Source organism: Pseudorasbora parva, chromosome 15, assembly GCF_024679245.1.
Source record: "Pseudorasbora parva isolate DD20220531a chromosome 15, ASM2467924v1, whole genome shotgun sequence".
NCBI lineage: Eukaryota > Metazoa > Chordata > Actinopteri > Cypriniformes > Gobionidae > Pseudorasbora > Pseudorasbora parva.
Genome location: NC_090186.1, coordinates 27750270 through 27771844, shown reverse-complemented (window position 1 = coordinate 27771844; position 21575 = coordinate 27750270). Strand labels below are relative to the sequence as shown.

Sequence of the window (21575 nt, the reverse complement as noted above, 5' to 3'; positions counted from 1 at the left end):
ACAACATACTGCGTGACGTCAGCACATGAACGCATGTGATAGTAAAAATATGTGATAGTTTAGTGTAGACTAGCTTATATACACACATTATACTATTACATATAATGTTACATTACAAAGTAGTTGTATATGTAATCACTAATACCCCATTTATTGGGGTATTAATGTAATCATTACTACCCCAATACCACATATTTTGAGAAAAATAACTTTTGACATTATTTGACAAAATTAGATGTTGATTGTACAGATTCTGCTCAGTCATTTTTAACCAGTTTTTCCCTTTACTTCATGCTAAGGATGACTTCATTACATCTCAAGCTTTTGCCAGATATGCTCATCTCCAAAGTAAAATAAAAATAAATAAATAAATATGAAGTTCTAAAACTTTATTAGACTTTTAATAGTTTTAAATATTTATGATGATTTTTTCATATTGTATGAATGAAAATCTAGGAAAAGGGTAAAGCAAATCTATTCTAATTGAAATAGATGTAGCAAATGTAGCAACAACAAGAAAAAAATCTAGCCAAGACTGAAACAACAAAAAGAAAAGCTGAAATAAGTAATAATCATAATGTCAGCAAGATCAAGTAACTTATTGTTATCTGTAGTGGCACAAAGTGCATGGTTTATGTCTTCAGAGCAAAGAGCAGTCTACTCGGGTTGATGCATTTGAGAATGTGGGCTAAATAATTCATGTTTTAAACATTTGACTGCAGATTAATGAATATATAACTATAGTGTGCACATTATCTTTACAAAATGGTTCATCAGAAGACAAATACGCCACAAAGGAGTAGTAAAAAGACCTCTTTTAATCACATAATTTGCAAAAAAAAAAAAAAAAAAAAAAATGTACCAGATCCACACAGAGAACATAATACGGTTCAAACAAATCCAGTGGACATCCTCTATTATTTCATTAAACTGTAACACAAACATCGGCTCCATGTCCAACCTTAAGCAGGCCAAACTTTGAAGCTGACTGATGCCATACAAAATGTGCATTACTGTGCATACATAATCACTGCCTGCCTGACTCGAAAAAGTCATGCAATTAACAGTTCTATCTTTTTTTCCTTTTTTTTTTTTTTTTGGCTGGACGTTACTCTAACATTCCAAAACTCCCAGATTACTGAGAAATACTTTCATTTATGAAAAAAGAATCTCTGGTCTTTAGAGTGGAATGTATTATGTGTAACTTTCAGAGTTTTATGTGAAGACTAAATGGACAAGACGTTACAACAGACCATAACAAACATAACATTGACAAAGAGCAAAGAGCCCAGATTTGAATGGTAAAGCAATGGAATTAAATCTGAATTCAGACTTTCTGACTTGGACAAATAACCAAATTGTCTTAAAATTTGAGGGCTTTTTTTTTTTTTTTTTGCACAGACATCCTGCATTAAACTTCCTTTTTCCAACAAATCCATGATTATTTTTCCTGTTAGTTTAGTTAGTCATAGTTATTTTTACCCCTGCCACATGAAAACTCTGTTTTCAAATATAATATTGCCTGCTTTCTGCAAGTGATATCGGCCTTGTCCCTTGCAAGAAAATCCTATTTACAGCCTGATACAAGACCACCAGGTTAGGACACTAATACTTGCTGTGACGAGGGATTATAAAGGCAAGGTCACATGATTCTATACAACAGTGTTTTCTTGGCAATAAAACTCTTCTTATAGCAGTAAGATTTGATTCCATCATCTCAAATCACTGTTGAATCCCAGTACCACTATACTGAGCCAAGAGATGACTTACTCTATCAGTCCAGACAAAGGCTGGTTTGTTGGTTTATTTGTGAGCTTTAGTTTATCTGACTCTCTTCATGTGTGGCTGGAGAATAGGTACATTTGCCCAGTCTGTGTGTGTAGAGAAGTTTGGTGAGGTTTTCCAGGACTCATGTGGCTTTTGGTTTCTGGTTGCTGTTGCTGTCTGTGCTCTCCAGGCTCGGTTGTACAGCAGACTGTTGCTCTTTCAGCCTCAGGTGGCGTGGTTTCACAGGCAGAGCAATGGCTAGCAGTATACAGCCTATGTGGATGCAGAAGTACCATGACCTACAAAGTGATGGAGACAGCAGAATGTCATGAATGAAGAAGAAAAAAAAGTTCTGCATTTTTAGTATCTGTTCTTGTTTGTCCTGCCCACCTATAGAACTTGAGCGAGGGGCCCACAGAAAGCAGCACAAAGGGAACCACCGTGTAACAAATGGCAATCTGTGTAGCCGCCCATGTGATGACATCATACACAAACTTGTGAGTTGGCGAACCCAAGAAGTGCGGTCTTACATTGTGCCTCACCTGAAGGAGAAAAGGGAACACAGGAGGAATAACAACTTTAACCCTTTAGAGACCCAGGCACTGATATTTGGCACCTAGATGGATTTTTACCTCAAAACACTTCGCCATTTGCACTGTTATGGCCTCAAGCATATATATCGTACATGTGTGTATGCATGTGCATATATGTGTATATGTATGTGTATATGGATATATAGATAGGTATCTCAATGATTAAAGCAAAAGTCACAAAAGTGGATACATGCAATAAGCTTTAGCAGAATCAATTCTCAAGGGTCAATTTTGGGATCCTGACACTCAGTATGTCTCAGTATGCCTCAGTATGTGCAGTAAACATTTTGTCATGCATGTTATATTTCCTGTCACTGACTACTTTCCCCTCCAGTGGGCGTAGTTCTCAGTGTAATCTCACATGTCATACTCGGTCTCATTCACTTTTATGTCTTTAAACACTCGTTTTTTGGGTCAGCAGCTTCTAAACACATCTGGGTTTTTTAGCTTGTTTTCTGTACACCTCGTCACATATTAGCTTTTAGATATTGTTAGTGTTTTTGTTATAAGTCAGAAATAACATGGAGGCCACTTCCTGCAATAGAAAGTCAATGGATACGGTTGGTTTGTTTCCCTCCCGGTGGGCGTGGCTTTCAGATTATGACACATGTCGCTATGTCTCTATTGGAAGCTGGTCTCTGTTTTTATATCTCACACTTGCACTTGAATAATGGTGTGTATATGTATATGTATATGTATGTGTATATATATATGTGTGTGTGTGTATGTGTGTGTGTGTGTGTGTGTGTGTGTGTGTGTGTGTGTGTGTGTGTGTGTGTGTGTGTGTGTGTGTGTGTGTGTGTGTGTGTGTGTGTGTGTGTGTGTGTGTGTGTGTGTGTGTGTGTGTGTGTGTGTGTGTGTGTGTACATTTTGCATGTATATTTATTTTTATATAAACTGTATTTGCACTTCTGGTTGGATGCTAACTGCATTTCATTGGCTCTGTACTTGTACTCTGCTCAATGACAATAAAGTCAGTTTCAGATTTTTTGCCTTGCTTAGTGTATTTTGTGTAATTTTTCCTTTGGTTATTGCTTAAAGTATTTACATATTTTATATTGTAGATGTTCTCCTGTTTTAAATGTAAAGCACCTTGGTCCTCCTTTTGGTTGTTGGAAGGTGCTATACAAATAAAGATTGATAAATTGACTGATTGATTGATTGATTATGAAATTAATGATAAAAACTTTTTGTTTAGGCAAATTATTAATCGGAGCACAAGTTAAGTCTTATAAGGACATGAAAAGTTACCAAATTTCACATTTTGACCATTTAAAATATTAATAAATATTTTTTTTATATCAAAGCATGCACAGATTGCACATACTTAATTTGTAAGTAGATACATTTATTCCAAAGGCTTATGAATTAAAATGATTAAAATGCAACAAAAAACAAAAAACAAAATCACACCAGAAGTTTTGTTTTGATTTTACCCACATTTAGTAAAAAAAATTAGGTATTATTTAATTACTTTGTTATACATAGAGTATAAAGTGTATTTCATGTAATCGTCTGCGCTACTAATTTTTTCTGTGCTGCGAAGAGCTGGGAAAAGTCCCGGTGCTCCTCATGGCAAAACAACTGGCAACATCTGATAAAGAGAGAGGAATGTTTCGTGTTTGGTAGAGTGTGATGTCACTCACAGCTCTGGCCGCAAGAGTGATGACGATGCCAGTGAGGAAGGTGAGGTAGTAGCCTGGGTAAGCTCCGTGCCACATGGCTGACAGTAGGAAAGTGGCAGCAGTGGGATTGTAAGGACAACGTTCATAACACACCCTGCAAGACAACACAGTGCCACACTAAATAAAACAGTGTGCAATAATCATTTTAGCATGTAAATGACAGGAAGAAGGAAATTCTTCTTCTTTTGATCTTATATTCTGAATCTTAGTGTAGTTTCTGTTTGCTTGTGATTGTTAATTATTGATAATAACTGTTTTTTTTTTATGAAATAGCCCCAGTAGATGGATCTGTGGTTATATTCCACATACAATCTTGGTCATGCATTAAAGCATAGTAAAATAACAGTTTATTTCAAACAAGCACAGCATTTATGTGACAGGCAATTACACTGTCATTCAAAAGTCAGGGTCCAGTAATATTTTTTAAAGGAAATTATTACTTTTATTCAGCCAGGATGTATTAAATGAATCAAAAGTGACAGTAAAGTAAATATTAATATTATAAAATAATACTGGAACAAAAAAAAAAAAAAAAGTATATTGCAGTAATATTTCACTTAAATGTTGTTTTACAGTGTTTTTGACCAAATAAATGCAGCCTTTTGAAACACAAGAGATTTCTTAAAAAAAAAAAAGTAAAATCTTATCAGCCCCAAAACATTTTAAAGGGTTAGTTCACCCAAAAATGAAAAATCTGTCATTATAAGAAATTGTTTAATAAAGTCGTTATTTTGTTTGCGTATTCCCAATGCTTCATAAAATTAAGGCTGAACCACTGGAGTCACATGGACTATTTTAAAGGGGGGGTGTAACACTCAGTTTCAGTCAGTGTCATGTCAATCTTGAGTACCTATAGAGTAGCATTGCATCCTGCATATCTCCGAAAAGTCTTTATTTTTTTAATAATTACATAAGAAAGATGCGCTGTTCCGAGTCTTTCCGAAAAAAGCCGAGCGGGTGGGGGCGTATCGTGTGAGCGGAGCTAAATAATGACGTGTGCAGCAGCGCGCTGTGTGTTGAGTCGAGTGCATCCCTAACAGCGGGAAAAAAACTTTATTCAAAATAAAAATATGGCTTTTAATCAGATACAGCCATACATCTATGATCCGGAATCAGACCCAGAGGCTGCAGTTGAACAGGAGCAGCAGCAAAAACGACTAGAGCAGGACGTCTCTATGTGGTACAAGTTATACACTAACTATATAATATGCTTAGCGGCTTGTGTTATTTACATATTTATACTTGAATTATATCGTCGTATTTTTGTCTTTGAAGGTGTACATGTGGGAAGTGCAGTTGTGCACGTTTGTGTGTGTGTGTTTACGCGTGGTTTGTGTAGACAGTAAGCGGACTAAAAAAAAACAGACATTTGAAGCAGTCTCACTCACCCCTAACGTTGGGACTGCTCCATCATTCAGCATTAGGCGATTGGGAAAATCCGGCGTCGAGCTGGGCCTTGTTTATGAAACAGTCGGCACCGAAATGCAGCGAACAGATATAAACATTCGCGCAACTCAGTTGCTGATCCGGAAAAGCAAATTACATCCACTGTTGCCTTAACGCAGGGTTTTTGGCGAATCTGTGCAGGACTGTCTTGGTCTGGCAACCAAAAACGCACTTTTTTGGTGACATTGTTATGTGCACATCACCTGTCCCAGCATCCTACAAGCCAGCGCTTTGATGGGCGTAGCCTGTTACTTTCGCTCTCTCCCTCTCTCTCTCTCACGCGCTTCCGGTAGAATTGTCCGTAAGGCCCATACAAGGAAATTCCGCCCCCATTAACGTCAAAGGGGACGCATGATCTCAAAAAACTTGCCGAAACTTATGACTAACCGGAAGTAGTATTTTTGACAAAGAAATACTCCCATCAAACGTCCACCTTAACTTTTGAAACTTTGTCTATGTTTAGTATGGGATTCCAAGTCTTTAACAGTGTAAAAAGATCAGTATGCATGAAACAGCATTTCACCCCCCCCCTTTAATGATGTTTTTACTTCCTTCCTGAGCTGGTCAGAGAGCTCTTGGATTTCATCAAAAATATCTTAATTTGTGCTCCGAAGATGAGCGGAAGTCTTACGGGTTTGGAACGACATGAGGGTGAGTGATTAATGACAGAATTCATTTTTGGATGAACTAACCTTTAACACTAGTGTACACTAGCACAATGTGCTCTTCCTGTTCTTACCTTTTAAGCCAATGCGCTGTTTGGATGTTCCAGTTATCCAGGAATACCTTAAAGCTGGTGGCAAGCTGAAAAATATAAGAGTTGACTGATTATGACACTTCCGATTCATTCAGGGTGGGGGAAACACATAGCAGTTCAACTGACCTCTATATTCATGATCCTGAGGTTGGAAATGAGATCCCATCGAGGCGAACCATCACTGTCGTAACCATTAAAGCCGAATCCTGCTGCGTTGTTGATGGCATCAGCTATTTAGAAATACAGCATGAGTGTCAAAATACTTTCATATCAGACATAATAAACATTATGAAACCCCAAATTGTTTAGTTTTTCCCTTTACATAAAGTGTTAAAATTGAACAAGTATATAATTGTCAAATTAGGCATTCAGTTAATTCTGGATACGCTTGATGTAGTGTTTCATATTTCAATGCGTGTAATGTAAATACTATAAATAATGGTAAAATCTTGTTCTTACTATGTCATAATTTACTACATAAATTGTTGCACAGGAATATGAGTTTCAGTTCCATCTTTTGTCTAAAGAGGGCAGTAAAACATAATCCATTAGGTCCAAGTCTGTGTTGTGTAAGATGTTGATCCCAATTCAAATGGGTCACACAACCACTCCTCAGAACAGATGATGGATGAAGCACCCTAATGTGTAATTAATCATGCCCGAGGTATAGCATAAATGACAATGATGGGACGTGAAAGACAAACTAATGCTTGTGTTTGATTAAATTATTCTTTCCAGTATGGTTCAACAAATATGTATAACACATTAGGAGTATAGAAAGGACAACTTGGAAATAAGAAAACAGACAGACAAGTCTCATGCCCATTCAAAATGAGGGGTAATGTGCTTAAGGTTAATATATCAAATGGATTCCAATACATACATACACTGATCGGCCATAACATTAAAAAAAACCTGCCTAATATTGCATAGCTGTCAAAACAGCTCTGATGAGTTGAGGTCCACAAGACCTCTGAACATCTAGATATCTGGCACCAAGACATTAGCAGCATACCCTTTAAGTCCTGCAAGTTTCGAGGTGGTCCAGCACATCTGACAGATGCTCAATCACATTTAGAAATGGGGAATTTGGAGGCCACGGCTACACTTGAAGTCTTTGTCATGTTCCTCAAAATAAAACATGGCAGCGTGGCAGGGTGCATTATCTATTACACAGTAACTCAAATACCAACCAAGGTATGCAGAAGAGCATTTCTGAACGCCCATAAACCTTGAAGCAGATGGGCTACAGCAGCGGAAGACCACACCAGGTGCCAGTCCTGTCAGCTAATAACAGGAAACTGAGGCTACAGTTTGCATAGGCTCCCCAAATTTGGACAATAGAAGATTGTCTGGTCTGATGAGTCTCGATTTCTGCTGCAACGTTCAGATTTGGTGTAAATAATATGAAAGCATGGATCCATCCTGCCTTGTATGAACGATTCAGGTCGCTGCTGGTGGTGTAATGTTGTAGTGGATATCTTCTTGGCACCCTTTGGGCCCCTTAGTACCAATTGAGCATCTTTTAAATGCCATAGCCTAGCTGAGTATTGTCGCTGACCATGTCCATCCCTTTATAACCACAGTGAACCCATCTTCAGATGACTACTTCAAACAGGAATAACGTGCCATGTAACAAAGCTCAAATCATCTCAAACTGTTTTTTGAGCATGACAATGAGTTAACTATACTCAAATGGCCTCCACCATCACTAGATCTCAATCCAATATAGAGCACCTTCGGGGTGTGGCGGAATGAGAGATTTGCATCATGAATGTGCGCAGTTGACAAATCTGCTATCATTTCAATTTGGACCAACATTTCTGAAGAATGTTTTTCAGAACCTGGCAAAAAGAATTGCCAAAAATTACATCAGATCTGAAGGCAAAGGGGTTCCAAACCCGGTACTAGCAAGCTGTACCTAATAAAGTGACCGGTGTCTGTGTATATGTGTGTCTATGCATGTATGTATGTATGTATGTATGTATGTATGTATGTATGTATGTATACATACATATACACATACATATACACATACATATACACATACATATACACATACATACATACGTATGTATGTATGTTATATATATAAACACTGGCTAAAGTGTCTTTTTGCAGATTATTAATATATTGTTCCCCCTCAGAATACTAGATGCATGAGGCTCCTGCTAATAATCAACACATAATTTCCCACATCAGAACAGAAACAAAGAGTAGATTGGTTTAGACAAATTATTATCTTTCAAAAAAGATCAAGAAAAGGAGAGAGAAAGCTAGCCAGACGGGAAGAGAAGGAGAGGCAGGAAGTCCACGCACCCAGTGTCCAAACAAAGTAGTATTTAGGCCGGGTGGTCAGCATGGACAAATACAGGTAGACCACCTGAGCATAGAAGGGCGTGGTGGCAATAAAATCATCATCAACGTTACGCTCCACAGGACAGACTTTGCAGACGGAGAGGAAAACTAGAAGCGAGATGAAGCAGGTGGCCAGTTTTCGGATGACCTCTGTCTGTTAAGAAACAGAAGTGCACAAAATTATATGTTTGCTATGCTTGAAATAAGCCATAATCATATAAAATTTAAGAATAGCAATTATATAACATTGATAAACTACCATTCAAAAGTTTGGGGTCAGCAGTTTTTTTTTTTTTTATTAATACTTTTATTTAAGAAGGATGCATTAAATTGGTCAAAAAGAAGGGTAAAGACTTATAAAAGATTTCTATTTCATAAAATGCTGTTCTTTTGAACTTTCTGTTCATCAATATTAAGCGGCACAACTGTTTTCTACCAAACCTGGTTTCTCCCATGGTTTATTTTTCTCCATTATGCACCTGATAAGGTTTTGATTCCTTGCCAATGCCGCCTTTGGCTTGGCTTGCTCAGGTGAGCGCACTACACTTTCAACTAAATATTAAATACATTTTCAACCAATTTACCGATCTGCTCGCATTGTCACTATATGATAATTGAAATGAACTGGATAACATTACTGTTTTCTCCGGAGCGGCTGTACAGCCGAATCAAATTCTGTTGCATTATTTTCCTGTTAACATCGTGAAGCTGCTTGGAAACAATCAGCATTGTTAAAAGAGCTATGTAAATAAAGGTGACTTGACATTTTTAAATATATTCAAATAGAAAACAGCTATTTTAAATTTTTAGTTTTAAATGCATCCTTGGTGAGCATAACATCTTAAAATCTTACCAACCCCACATAAAATCTTACCAACCCCACATTTTTGAACATTTGTTTAGCCTTTATGGTACTTGTGATGTGACTTGGTGCACAAAATAAAGTACATAATAAAAGTTATTTAAAAAAATACAAACAACTAAATAAAACGAACATTTGGTGATGGGTCATTCAGTCTGCTCTTCCCATTGACTTTTCCCTTGGTCTCAAGTTCTCTGTGCCGATAGGGGGTGCCCTCAATGAAGGCAATGTAATCGTTATATGAGCAGGTGGGACCAGCCAATATGCCCATGAAATTACAGTTATAACTGAAGTACTCCAATAAGCTGGGCATCCGTCTGGATCAAACACAAACACAAACACAAACAAAAAAGGATGATTTTAGAACTGCATTACATCATATCTAGTAAAGAAATAGCTTGTAGTGATAAATATGAATTGCAAAGCAACTATTTTTCTAGACCACAACCATATATACTTATTCCTTTGTTTAATTTTGTCTTTGTGTAGTGCCGTAAACCGTTTAATTTTAAGCTTCTTTTAAATCTGCATACCTTATGGCCAACAGTTTTTGACTCTTGTTGAGCTGATCTTCCTTCCTCGCCATTCCTGTTAACATAAAAACAGATATACATTAATACCAACACCTTCAATCCATAATAAAAAAAGTTCCAGATAACAGATATCTTTATTTTTGTCACTGAGGATCTGTGATTCAGTCCTCATGCATTGAAAGCTTTCATTCATTGCAACTGCATGGAAAAGATGGACCTGAACATTATTTAAAATGCCTCCATTTTCTTTTTTTCACAGAAGAAATCATAAAAGTCATAAGAGTTTGAAATGTCACATGGGTAAATAAATGACATAACTTAAAATTTCTTTAAGCAAAATTTAGCTGGAAATCTTGACGTTTGCATCGGAGCACAGAGGAAGTATCGTACCTGCTCAGCTTCTGAGCTTGTGAGAAGTGGTTTCGTCTAACACTCCCCGGCCTCTCCCTGATTTACAGAGGTAATTAGAGAGGGAAGAAATGTGCTGTAAATTGACTTGGCTTAGAGTTCATGTGGTTGACTCAAGGGTCTCCTCTGCCTCAGTTGTTTGTCTTACTGCATGATAAGACAAAGCAAGGCGACCCAGCGAAAGTGGCTTGAATAATTTCTTGTTTTATTACCAGCCTTATGCGCATAAAACGAGCCACTTAAAAAAGTTTTAATCAAGGTTTATGACCGACCCAGCGAGCAGCACCAGTGCAGAGACACAGATTCACTCACAATAGGCCCCAACATGTCCCAGAACTAGTAATGGAGGTCTTCTATGGGGGACTTTGTCCTATTAGTGTCCTACGGACCATAGGGAATATCAATGACAGGTTATTCAGGGTAACAGGCAAGTGAAACCCATAAGAGTCCTGGTGGACAGCTTACATACAATTGTAATTTTAATAATTTTATACCACGCAATGAATTGTTTGATATCACGCTAGCAGAATATATCACAATATGGGTATTTGTTCTGGAAATCGATGATTATCCAGTGAATTAAATACTTTCCCAATTAAAGGTCATCTTATTCGATTATTTACTTTTTATCTGGAATATGACAGATATAAGGTTATTCATAAGAAAAGAACAAAATGACATGCATGTCATCAATGCAAAAATAGCTTTATGTTATGTAACAAGTTAAATGCAGACTCTAAAAGTACTTTTAAAACTGATAGCTGGCACATCTGTGACACCACATCTTAAGTTCTTAACTCTACATTAATGCAAAATACTGCTAACACCTACAGTGGAGTTATTTAAAAAAATAAAAAATAAACTCAAAGAAAAACATTTCTGTTAATTAACATAAAAATAACAAACATAACTGGGAAAAATTTAAACTATACACACACACACACACACACACACACACACACACACACACACACACACACACACACACACACACAAATAAGCTATATTATACATTATATGTTACTTATGACTCCAACACAAATGAACATCTAGATAGATGGTAATTTTATTTTTTTAAATCAGACCCAATTTATATTAGGAGGCCTTAAAGGTGGGGTAAGTGTTCTTTCAAAACCGTTTTAGAAAAGGACTCGGGCCGAGTGGAATAACAAACTTGTAGCCAATCAGCAGGTAAGGGGCGTGTCTATGGTGAGAAGAGGGGCTCAGTGCACTACATTATTCAAAACACACGAGTCACACAGGTCGGACATTAGCCAAGAAATAACTAATATATGCTGCTTTTGCTTGACTATGCTCGTGTGTCATGTTTGCTTGTTTGTCCATCGTATTGTGGCTCACTTCAGCGATGATAAAGACCCGTTCATTTCCACACTGTATGGAGTAGGGCTGTGCGATTAATCGGAATCGTAATAAAATCGCGATTTGAGCATGTGCGATTTCTAAATCGCTTCAAAGCACGATTTTTTCCGCTCCTGGCCCCAACCTCCCAGTAGCCTATGCTATCCGAACCAATCAGAATGCAGCGTGCCTAAATTGAGTGTGAGACCGGAACAGACCGGGCATAACACATCAACATATGAAATAAATAAAAAATATTATAGGCTAGGCCTAATATTTAAACAAACCCTAATTAAATAAGCTCTGATGGACATTCTGATGGACATTGTCCTTTAGCCTATGGCAGCGGATATAACAGTACAGGACATTTTTAGCCAGATATGTGCAAGACATAATTATAAACTATAAACTGTCTACTTTTATCTGTGTAGCTTTCACTCACAAAGGCCGAAATCTAACGAAATTCAAAGCCAAAATAACAAAAAAGAAAAAAAAAACCTTTGAGTTACCCCAAAGCAAAATCAAACATTTCATTCTTCAAATTTTAATTAGGATAACAGGCCTAGCCTATATCCTTCCATTAAAAATAATGTATATTGCGGCGCTAGTAAAAACTTACCAATTTTGTAGACTTTAGTCTAGGTTGTTTTTTGTTTTTGTTGTTTTGATTACCCACATTAATCAGTGATGATCCAAACATGGGTTGATCCAAAATGAGCGAGTGCGGTCATCACTCGCGGACGAGTCATCCAAAAATATTTTTTATGATATTCGGGTCGCAGTCGGTCAGGTCGTTTGAAATAAAGATGCCAATTAAACGTTTGTTATTTATATAGTAGCCTACTAGACACAATTTACTATGAAATCCATTGATAAGGAGGATCCTCTGCGTTCCAGCATCAGTGCAGCGAGTGAGCGCATTCAGCTCTGCAGGTCGAGTCATAGAGGCGAGAATTAAACCGGCTCAACCCAGGGACGGTCGATTCAATATTATTTCTACACAGCGCGAGTAGGCTAATCTTCTGTTTTAGGCCAACTGGAGCAGTGTTTTTTTTTTTTTTTACATTGTTGCAGCCATTAAAATAGTTCAGTTTTGTGTTTAATGTCAAAGTAGTTATATTTTGTGTTGTTTCTTTATTAAGTTAATTTAGAAAAATGTTTAGTGCAATTTTTTGTTTGTTAAATTAAAGTTTACATGTTTTTAAGTGACGGCCTGCAACCGACAGTGTTAACCGCATGTTTAATCAATTTAGCCTCTAAAATCAACTCTTGACTGGGCTTGCCTATATAAAGTCCATAGATATAAAACACTTCAAGCATCACAATGTTAGTTCATTTAGCCTACTATTACCACCACAGTAAAAGGCATATTTGACCAGCTGAGGCAGTCTGATGCTCTTCGGAATGGCGCTTGCAAACTAAACGAGCTAAACAAATAAAAATAAAAATAAAAATCTCCTCATTTAACGGAGTTCACATAAACGAAAGCAAAAGTTTCATGATACATTTTATTCAGCAGCTCATTTCAAATTCAAAGACCACAATATGAGAGAGCGACCTAAGCACTGGTAAGATCATTTAGTCTCATTAATAAATATAGGCTATTTATATAGAGACGTGTTAACTTTTCGATAAAACTCTAATTTGTTTCCTTTGGAAATATGTTTCAAATTCACACAGAATGCATTTATAACTGTAAAGCATGTTTATAAAAAAAACATGCTTGTTTGTGTCAAAATCGTGATTAAAATAAAAATCGGGAAAAAAATATAAAAAACATGATTTTTTTTTTTGTCCATATCGCACAGCCCTAGTATGGAGCATCTAAAACCCTCTCAGTGTTTCAAAGTTTCAAGCGTCAGCTCACAAAGTATCTTACGTGTCCAACAGGTAAGATACTACTAATATATGTTTGTTACCTCTTTTCATCTATATAACCCAGCCGGTCATAATTGTAATATGTTGTTAGCTGGACTATCGAGCTTGTATACTAACGTTATCGAGTTGTTCATGAGAACGGTTTGTGTTTTGTGATCGCTATAACTCTAATCTTGTCATAATTGTAATATGTCGTTAGCTTGACCGTCGGCTCGTGTTCTATCAAGTTGTTCATGAGAACGTTTTGTGTTTTTGTGATCGCTTTAACTCTCTAATCTTGTCATAATTGTAATATGTTCATTAGCTGGACCGCCGGCTCCGTGTTCTATCAAGTTGTTCATGAGAACGGTTTGTGTTTTTGTGATGGAAGGGGTGACTTTTTCATTGAATATTCAACCTGGATTAGTAACACACAGATTCTGCCATAGTCGTTGCCTGGGTTATGTATGTGTGGGGCGGAGCTATCACAATAGGGCCGAGACACTTTTTGGGGGTAGGGGCGTGTTTGTTTTGGTGATTTGAAATATCAACAACAGTTACCAGATATCACTTACCCCACCTTTAACTACTATGTACTAAATAATAATTGACTTAATAATTGACACAATGCACTTATTGTGTTCATATATGTTTTTACATTGTACTTACAGTTTAAAAATGACCTGCATGCATTTACATCTGTAATTACACTGCTGACCCTTCCCTTACACCTAACCCTACCCTTAAACTTACCCATACCACCGTAACTTTATCCATATCCCACCTCGATATCAACAAAAGTACTTATTTAATCAATCAATCAATCAACTTTATTTATATAGCGCTTTTACAATGCCGATTGTTTCAAAGCAGCTTCACAGTGTTAAACAGGACAATATTGCAACAAAATTTGATTTGGCTAGTTTGATTTGGACAGTTTATAGAACTAAATATGACCTAATTAATGAATTTAATTTGTATATTTAGTTGAATAACTTGGATCATAAATGTAAGTACATAATATGACCTAATTGATACATTTAATTTGTATATTTAGTTGGATAACTTGGATCATAAAATGTAAGTACATAGTAGTTAAGGCCACCTAATATAATAATAATAATTAGTTACATTTATATAGCGCTTTTCTGGGTACTCAAAGCGCTTTACATATAGAAGGGGGGAATCTCCTCAACCACCACCAATGGTTGAGGAGATAATACTCCTACACTTTATTTAATATAAAGTGGGTCCGATTTTTTTAAAATGATATCCCATCTATCTAGAACTAAAATTAAAATGAATTTGTGGACATTATTATTTTATGTTCATTTGTATACGAGTCATTCAAGTAATAAATAGTATAGACAAAATGTAACAATATTACTGTTACATGGCAAGTATCAGCCAGTCCTGCTCTTGCATGCGACATCCAGTGAGGTTACAGCAGAGAGGACAAAAGCGAATCTAATGGGAGTCTGCCCTGTTCAAAAGCTTCTCCATGACAAAGGTTTGCAGGCCAGCAGATGAACTTAGCAGAGGACAAAGAAATGTATTAGTGATAACGGTAATATTAAGAAGCGCAAGATGGAGAGCACTCATCATAAGGGTGATATGTCACCCTGTGGGACAATAGAGGGGTGAGGGGAAGGAGGGAGGCTTGTTTTCATTTGCTTTCATTTCATCTACACTGCCTTCCATTTCTTTAATTAGTTTCTCGGGCCCTTTGGCAGCACATTTGACAATCACAACAGCAGCCGCCTGGAACAGCATCCAGAACAGAATCCCAATGCATCCTTCCTGTGTGTATTCTAAACTTTAACCAAACACACACATATACACACACACACACACACACACACACACACACACACTCACCATCATGGATCTCAAAAGCCACACTGGTTATCTTCTGTGTGATGACCATCATCGGTCTGTCAGGGAGAGAAAGAAACATTTGGGTACACAACAGTGACAATGAATCTGAGAAACTTCACATAGAAAGGCATCTTCTTACCCTGTGAAATCGGCCGAGTACATGCCGTAATCAAAGACGTAAACCCGGGTGATTTGGCAGAAGCTAAGATAACCCAGGGCGACCACCAAACAGTATCTGCAATGTGAACCAAAGAGAATGTTTCACATCCAAGCCATTTCAGATGCATTAATGTACAACCATTTTACTTTTAACACACATACATTATAGTTTTAGAAGAGCTTTAATATTATAAAGGCCTGAAGGATGCCATACTGAGACTGAGAGCCATAAAAACCCAGAAACAAGTACAAACAGCATTTTTAAAAAGCTAACAAAGAGCTCAGTGATGTTTCCAGAAATTAACTCTCAATGGCGATGAGGTCTTTTGATCTGCAGAGCCTGTCCTCAACAGCAGGTGGTCGGTGTGTGCGTGTGTGCGTGTGTGTAGATAGACCATTATTCTCCACACAAATAAATTACATTATTGCTCACTATTTCTGTACAATGCAGAAAACATGATGTGGAAATTAAAATGGAGGTAGATGATGAGAAAAGGCACACATATAGTCTCTCTCTCTCTCTCTCTCTCTCTCTCTCTCTCTCTCTCTCTCTCTCTCATACACAAACACACACACACACACACACACAGGTGAAACTGTTAGTGTCATTGAGAATGTCAGTGATAATAAAATGCATCTCTGTCCGATAGACTGTATGTATTTGCTCAATCTGTTTGGTATTTTTCCATGGTGCTCTGGAATGATGGATTATGATTGGCTCACTATATGCAATTTTTGCAAACTGCATTACTGACCACTGACTCATGCAATACATTTTCTACGAAGCTGTGCTAGTTTTACATCTCTTGTATTGTTTTATAGCATATAATAGCAAAAAAAGCAAAAAAATTATATAAATATACATAAATAATAATTTTATCATAATAAATAAAAAAACTACTGGAAAAGTTATGGGACCTTTAAATATTGTTTCTTCTCATATTATAAAATAATTTGAATTTAAAATATAATTTCATGTCCATTTATTTATGCACTTTATGTATGCTACTTAATTGTTACTTACATGCTAAAAAATGTCACAAAACTCCTCTACCTTTTTTGATCCTGCTGCTTGCCATGTTAGTGGTTTTGTTTGATGCATTTATTAGCAAGTTAACTAGTAAGTTCTCTACAAGTTTAACTTTAAATCCTGCTTTGTTTCCTCAGTCATGCAAACGTGCATGCATACGCACTGATTTTGAGTTTATTGGTTTCCCACTGAAGCTAAGCAGGGCTGAGCCTGGTCAGTACCTGGATGGGAGACCAACTGAGAAAACTAGGTTACTGCTGTTAGTGAGGCCAGCAGGGGGTGCTCACCCTGTGGTCTGAGTGGGTCCTAACACCCCAGTATAGTGATGGAGACACTATACTGTCAAAGAGCACTGTCCTTCGGATGAGACGTTAAACCAAGTTCCTGACTCTCTGTGGTCATTAAAAATCCCATGGCACATCTCATAAAGAGTAGGGGTATAACCCCGGTATCCTGGCCAAATTCCTTTGATTGGCCTTAATAATCCCCATCCACTGAATTGGCTCTACCACCCTCTGTCCTCTTCACCTATCACTGGTGTGTGAAGCGCACTGGCGCAGTTGTTCTGTGGCTGCCATCGCATCAAGTGGAGCTGCCAAGTGGAGCTGCCCACTGGTGGTGGTTGAGGAGAGACCCCTGATGTGTGTAAAGTGCTTTGGGTGTACAGTAGTACATATGAAAGCGCTATATAAATGCCTCCTTCATTCACAGCTGTTTTTTTTAAAGAAAAATCTGTTTTTAAAGTTTCTTTTGCTTCTATTGTGTTACATGACAACAGAAGGTCATTAGTCAATTAATCATGTGGTTTAAAAAAAAAAGGTAAAATATATTATATTATATATATATATATATATATATATATATATATATATATATATATATATATATATATATATATATATATATAATGTGTGTATATAGGTTTTACCTCACAGACAAAGTTAAAATCAGAGAGTAGCACAACAAAAGCTATTCTCATTCTCAGTCTCTCTCATTATTTCTTATATACACACTCGAGCTTTAGTGATGACACATTCAGCTCAGGTCCCCAGACACTGCAGGTGTGAGTATAAAGATAGACGAGGTGTGTGTGCTGTGCATGTGCTTTCCATTCAACAATGAGAGTGTGTTTTGCAGGTCTGCAAAACTGTTTGCCCTCCTAAAGGCCAAAAATAGAAAGGTCTCAACCGCTGTATGTTTCCCAAAATGACACAACCACTCACGTCAGTCGTCTTTCTACACAACCCACCAATAGAAGACAGAAAAAGGAGGAGGAAGAACTGTCTACCTTAACAACGGCCCCTGAATCTTCCTAAGACAGTAATATCACCTCATTTAAAAACAAAATGTCCCTAAAGGGCCATTCAGCAAGAGTCTGACATTGAGGCAGTTTTATATTTACCACCTAGTAAGAAGTTTCTGGCAGCTGGCAGGAGACGGCAGCAGGGAAATAATGGAAGATTTTATTACACCCATGAGGAGGACAGTGACTGATGGTCAGCGACTGAAAGGAATGATGTCTTTCTCATTATAATTATCTTTGGGTCAGTTTTCAACTCTTCTATCAGAAGAGAGAACACGACATCTATCAGCATGGTCCTTAGTTCACCTTTCGAATAAAAAGGAGGCAATAAAGGATTCATGCACATCTACTCAATGGTTTCTACTGAATTTGAAGTAAAACATTTTTAATGTAACGCAATGTGTTAATGTGTTCAGAACCAGTTTTACTTCTGTAATGTGACATATTTCCTGATGAAACAGGACATACAACAAAAAACAAAGTTGGACTGTACTTTATTTTACTCAACAGGAATTGATTAAATTGAAAAAATTAAACTCTTGGTGATGTCAACACAAAAGTAAAATCAGTTTTACAATAAGTTTACACTCCCATTTAAAAAAAATGTTTTATTTTTTTAAAGAAATTAATACTTTGCCTCAGCAAGGATGCTTTAAATAGATTTTTTAAACGTCAGTAAAGATATTTATAATGTTACAACAGATTTCTGTTCTGTTACAACAACAACAACAAAAGAAAAATCTTAACCACAAACACAGTAGTGTACATTTAGATGATATGGAGACAAACTTTTTTCCTTTGGAATAACAACACTAAATTGTTAAAAATTAAGAGACAGAAATATGTATCAAAGAAATAAATCTAATAAATTAAAGAAATAAATTCACAATTTGAATTTTGTGACTTTTAGTCAGTTTATTAGCTTGGGGCCGTTTTTTCGTAAAATGTCAATACAGGAAATGCTGCACTTGCCCAACTATTTCATAAAGGGCAGGGGTTTTAAAAAAAAATTGTCAGCCCTTTGACCAAAATTATTTACAAACCCGATTCCAAAAAAGACGAGACACTGTACAAATTGTGAATAAAAAGGAATGCAATAATTTACAAATCTCATAAACTGGTATTTTATTCACAATAGAATATAGATAACATATCAAATGTTGAAAGTAAGACACTTTGAAATGTCATGCCAAACATTGGCTATTTTTGGATTTCATGAGAGCTACACATTCCAAAAAAGTTGGGACAGGTATCAATAAGAGGCTGGAAAAGTTAACTAATTCCCCCAATGCTGCGACGTAAAATAGTGGAGCAATATCAGAAAGAAGTTTCTCATAGAAAAATTGCAAAGAGTTTAAAGTTATTGTCATCTACAATGCCTAATATCATCCAAAGATTCAGAAAATCTGGAACAATCTCTGTGCATAAGTTCAAGGCATACTGGATGCCTGTGATCTTCCGGCCCTTAGACGGCACTGCATCACATACAGGAATACTACTGTAGTGAAAATCCCAACATGGGCTCAGGAATACTTCCAGAAAACATTTTCGGTGAACACAATTCACCGTGTCATTCGTTGTTGCCATCAAAAAAGACGCCGTATCTAAACATGATCCAGAAGTGCGGGCGTTTTCTCTGGCCCAAGGCAGACAGACTGCCATGACAGACTTTTATGACTTTTATGACGGACTGTCATAAAAAGAAGAGGGGATGGCACACAGTGGTAAAGACTGTGGTAAACAACTTTTGCCCTTAAAATTATAAATAGAAAAAATTATAACAATTATTTTCTCAGTTTAATCACTTGATATGTCATCTATGTTGTATTCTGAATAAAATATTGAAATTTGAAACTTCCTCAACATTGCATTCTGTTTTTATTCACAGTTTGTACAGTGTTCCAACTTTTTTGCAATCGGGTTTGTACAGTATCCCCTGAGATTTTAAGTATATATATTTCAATAATTTAATGGCACACTTGCATATTTACTTCAAAAACATTTATTATTTAGAAAGTATGTTTTATTTAGATTTTTTTATTTTAATATTATTTAGCCAATTTATTCAATTTTAATGATTTAAATGCGATTTAATTAATTGCTTGTCATTAATTATTTTAAGTCACCCCCTGAAATTCCTTAGCAAACCCTGAGCGGTTCCCGAACACCCATTTGGGAAACCATGATATAGGATATTTAATAAGTAAATAACATTATTTTAATTGTTTTAGTTGCCTTAAATGCTATGAACAAAATTTTTTATAAAAAAAAAAAAAAAAATTCTAAACATATGAAAATATGGACTTACTTGTGCATGTGCTCAACTCCGGTCAAAATCATTATGCCGTAAGTAATGCCGCTCTGTAGAAGGAAATGAAGTGCATACCTGTAGAAAAAGAGAAAATATTCTGTTTCTATTAAAGAAGTACATTTTTACTTCAGGTAAACTATACAATGACAGGATGGAGCTGCCACTGTACTCAGTGGGTCTTATTCATTGGAAACTTTCAAATGAGACAATTAATTATACACCGATCAGGCATAACTTTTTGAACACTGACATTTCATCATCATGGCACCTGTTCGTCGGTGGGACATATTAGGCAGCAAGTGAAAATTGTGTCCTCAAATTTGATGTGTTAGAAGCATAGACTGTAAATTAATCCAAAATATGGATGAAATGTCTGTGAAGTCACCCATAGGATTCATGTCATTGCACGTCACGCCTGGATAACAGAAAATATGCAAAGCGGCGGGACGTGGGCGGAGCTGAGGTGACGCGATGTCTAACAGACAGCAAAGGGCTGTCAGAATGACGTCAAAAGCCATTGTGATGTTCTGTGTTCTGTTCTTGGGTACAATAATGAACACAGCATTCGTTCTGTAAAGCACAGCATTCCGAAATCCGAACCGCTGAGGACGCAGTGACTTAATTTTGTTTTCGGCAATGCTTTTATGTCCCACTACCGCAAATCACCAGACTGCTTTATAACCGAGGGTCAGAATAAAGCAGGTTTTGCTAAGAAGCTGCTCCTGAATAAAGATCTGTACAAGCATCTCCAGAAGAAGTGAGTGTAGTTTGAAACGCTTGCACGCTTTGTGATGAACTGCAGCTAAAGTTTACAGGGTAAGTTAAATTACGGCATGCTTTCTATGTATGACGTTCTCAATATAATACATAATCCCACATTTATAATGAACAACGCGTTATGGTTATTGTGTTATTACAAACTGTGTACACTGGTTTTAAAGTTAACGTGGATGTGGTAACACTAAGCTTAATTATGTAGATGGTTTATAATGGTGTCTGTTACTGTCCAAAAAAAAAATGTGTTGTAACAGTTATTACAATGCATAAATTACATTACACATCACTGACAAACCGACATAACAGAAAAAAAAGTTTTTATTGGCATTAGCTGTAACATCAGTCTGTCAATGAACTAAGTTATACATCAGTAAACACATAGCATTCGCGCTAACATTACCCTACCAGTACATAAAGATAGATCAAGGTGACATTACGTTAACCAACCATTCAGAAACGTCTTGTTTAGCCCTTAATGTCACATTTCGTTGG

At 36.6% G+C, this 21575-nt stretch overlaps 1 protein-coding gene across 3 annotated transcripts in view; it reads right to left on the bottom strand.

Annotated features, from left to right (window-relative positions):
- Positions 1-843: 843 nt before the first annotated feature.
- Positions 844-21575, bottom strand: part of mboat2b (membrane bound O-acyltransferase domain containing 2b) — a 55525-nt gene continuing 34793 nt past the window's right edge. For 2 of the 3 annotated variants that reach the window (XM_067417549.1, XM_067417551.1), the window contains exons 3-13: positions 20304-20381; positions 15643-15738; positions 15504-15559; positions 10002-10056; positions 9602-9785; positions 8568-8760; positions 6375-6478; positions 6231-6295; positions 4007-4139; positions 2158-2309; positions 845-2066 (exon numbers count right to left, since the gene is read on the bottom strand). In XM_067417549.1, the coding sequence (XP_067273650.1) occupies positions 1910-2066; positions 2158-2309; positions 4007-4139; positions 6231-6295; positions 6375-6478; positions 8568-8760; positions 9602-9785; positions 10002-10056; positions 15504-15559; positions 15643-15738; positions 20304-20335 (1227 nt within the window). In that variant the 5' untranslated portion in view covers positions 20336-20381 and the 3' untranslated portion in view covers positions 845-1909. Of the gene's footprint in view, positions 2067-2157; positions 2310-4006; positions 4140-6230; positions 6296-6374; positions 6479-8567; positions 8761-9601; positions 9786-10001; positions 10057-15503; positions 15560-15642; positions 15739-20303; positions 20382-21575 lie in introns of all 3 variants that reach the window. The other variant, XM_067417550.1, reaches the window with a different exon arrangement.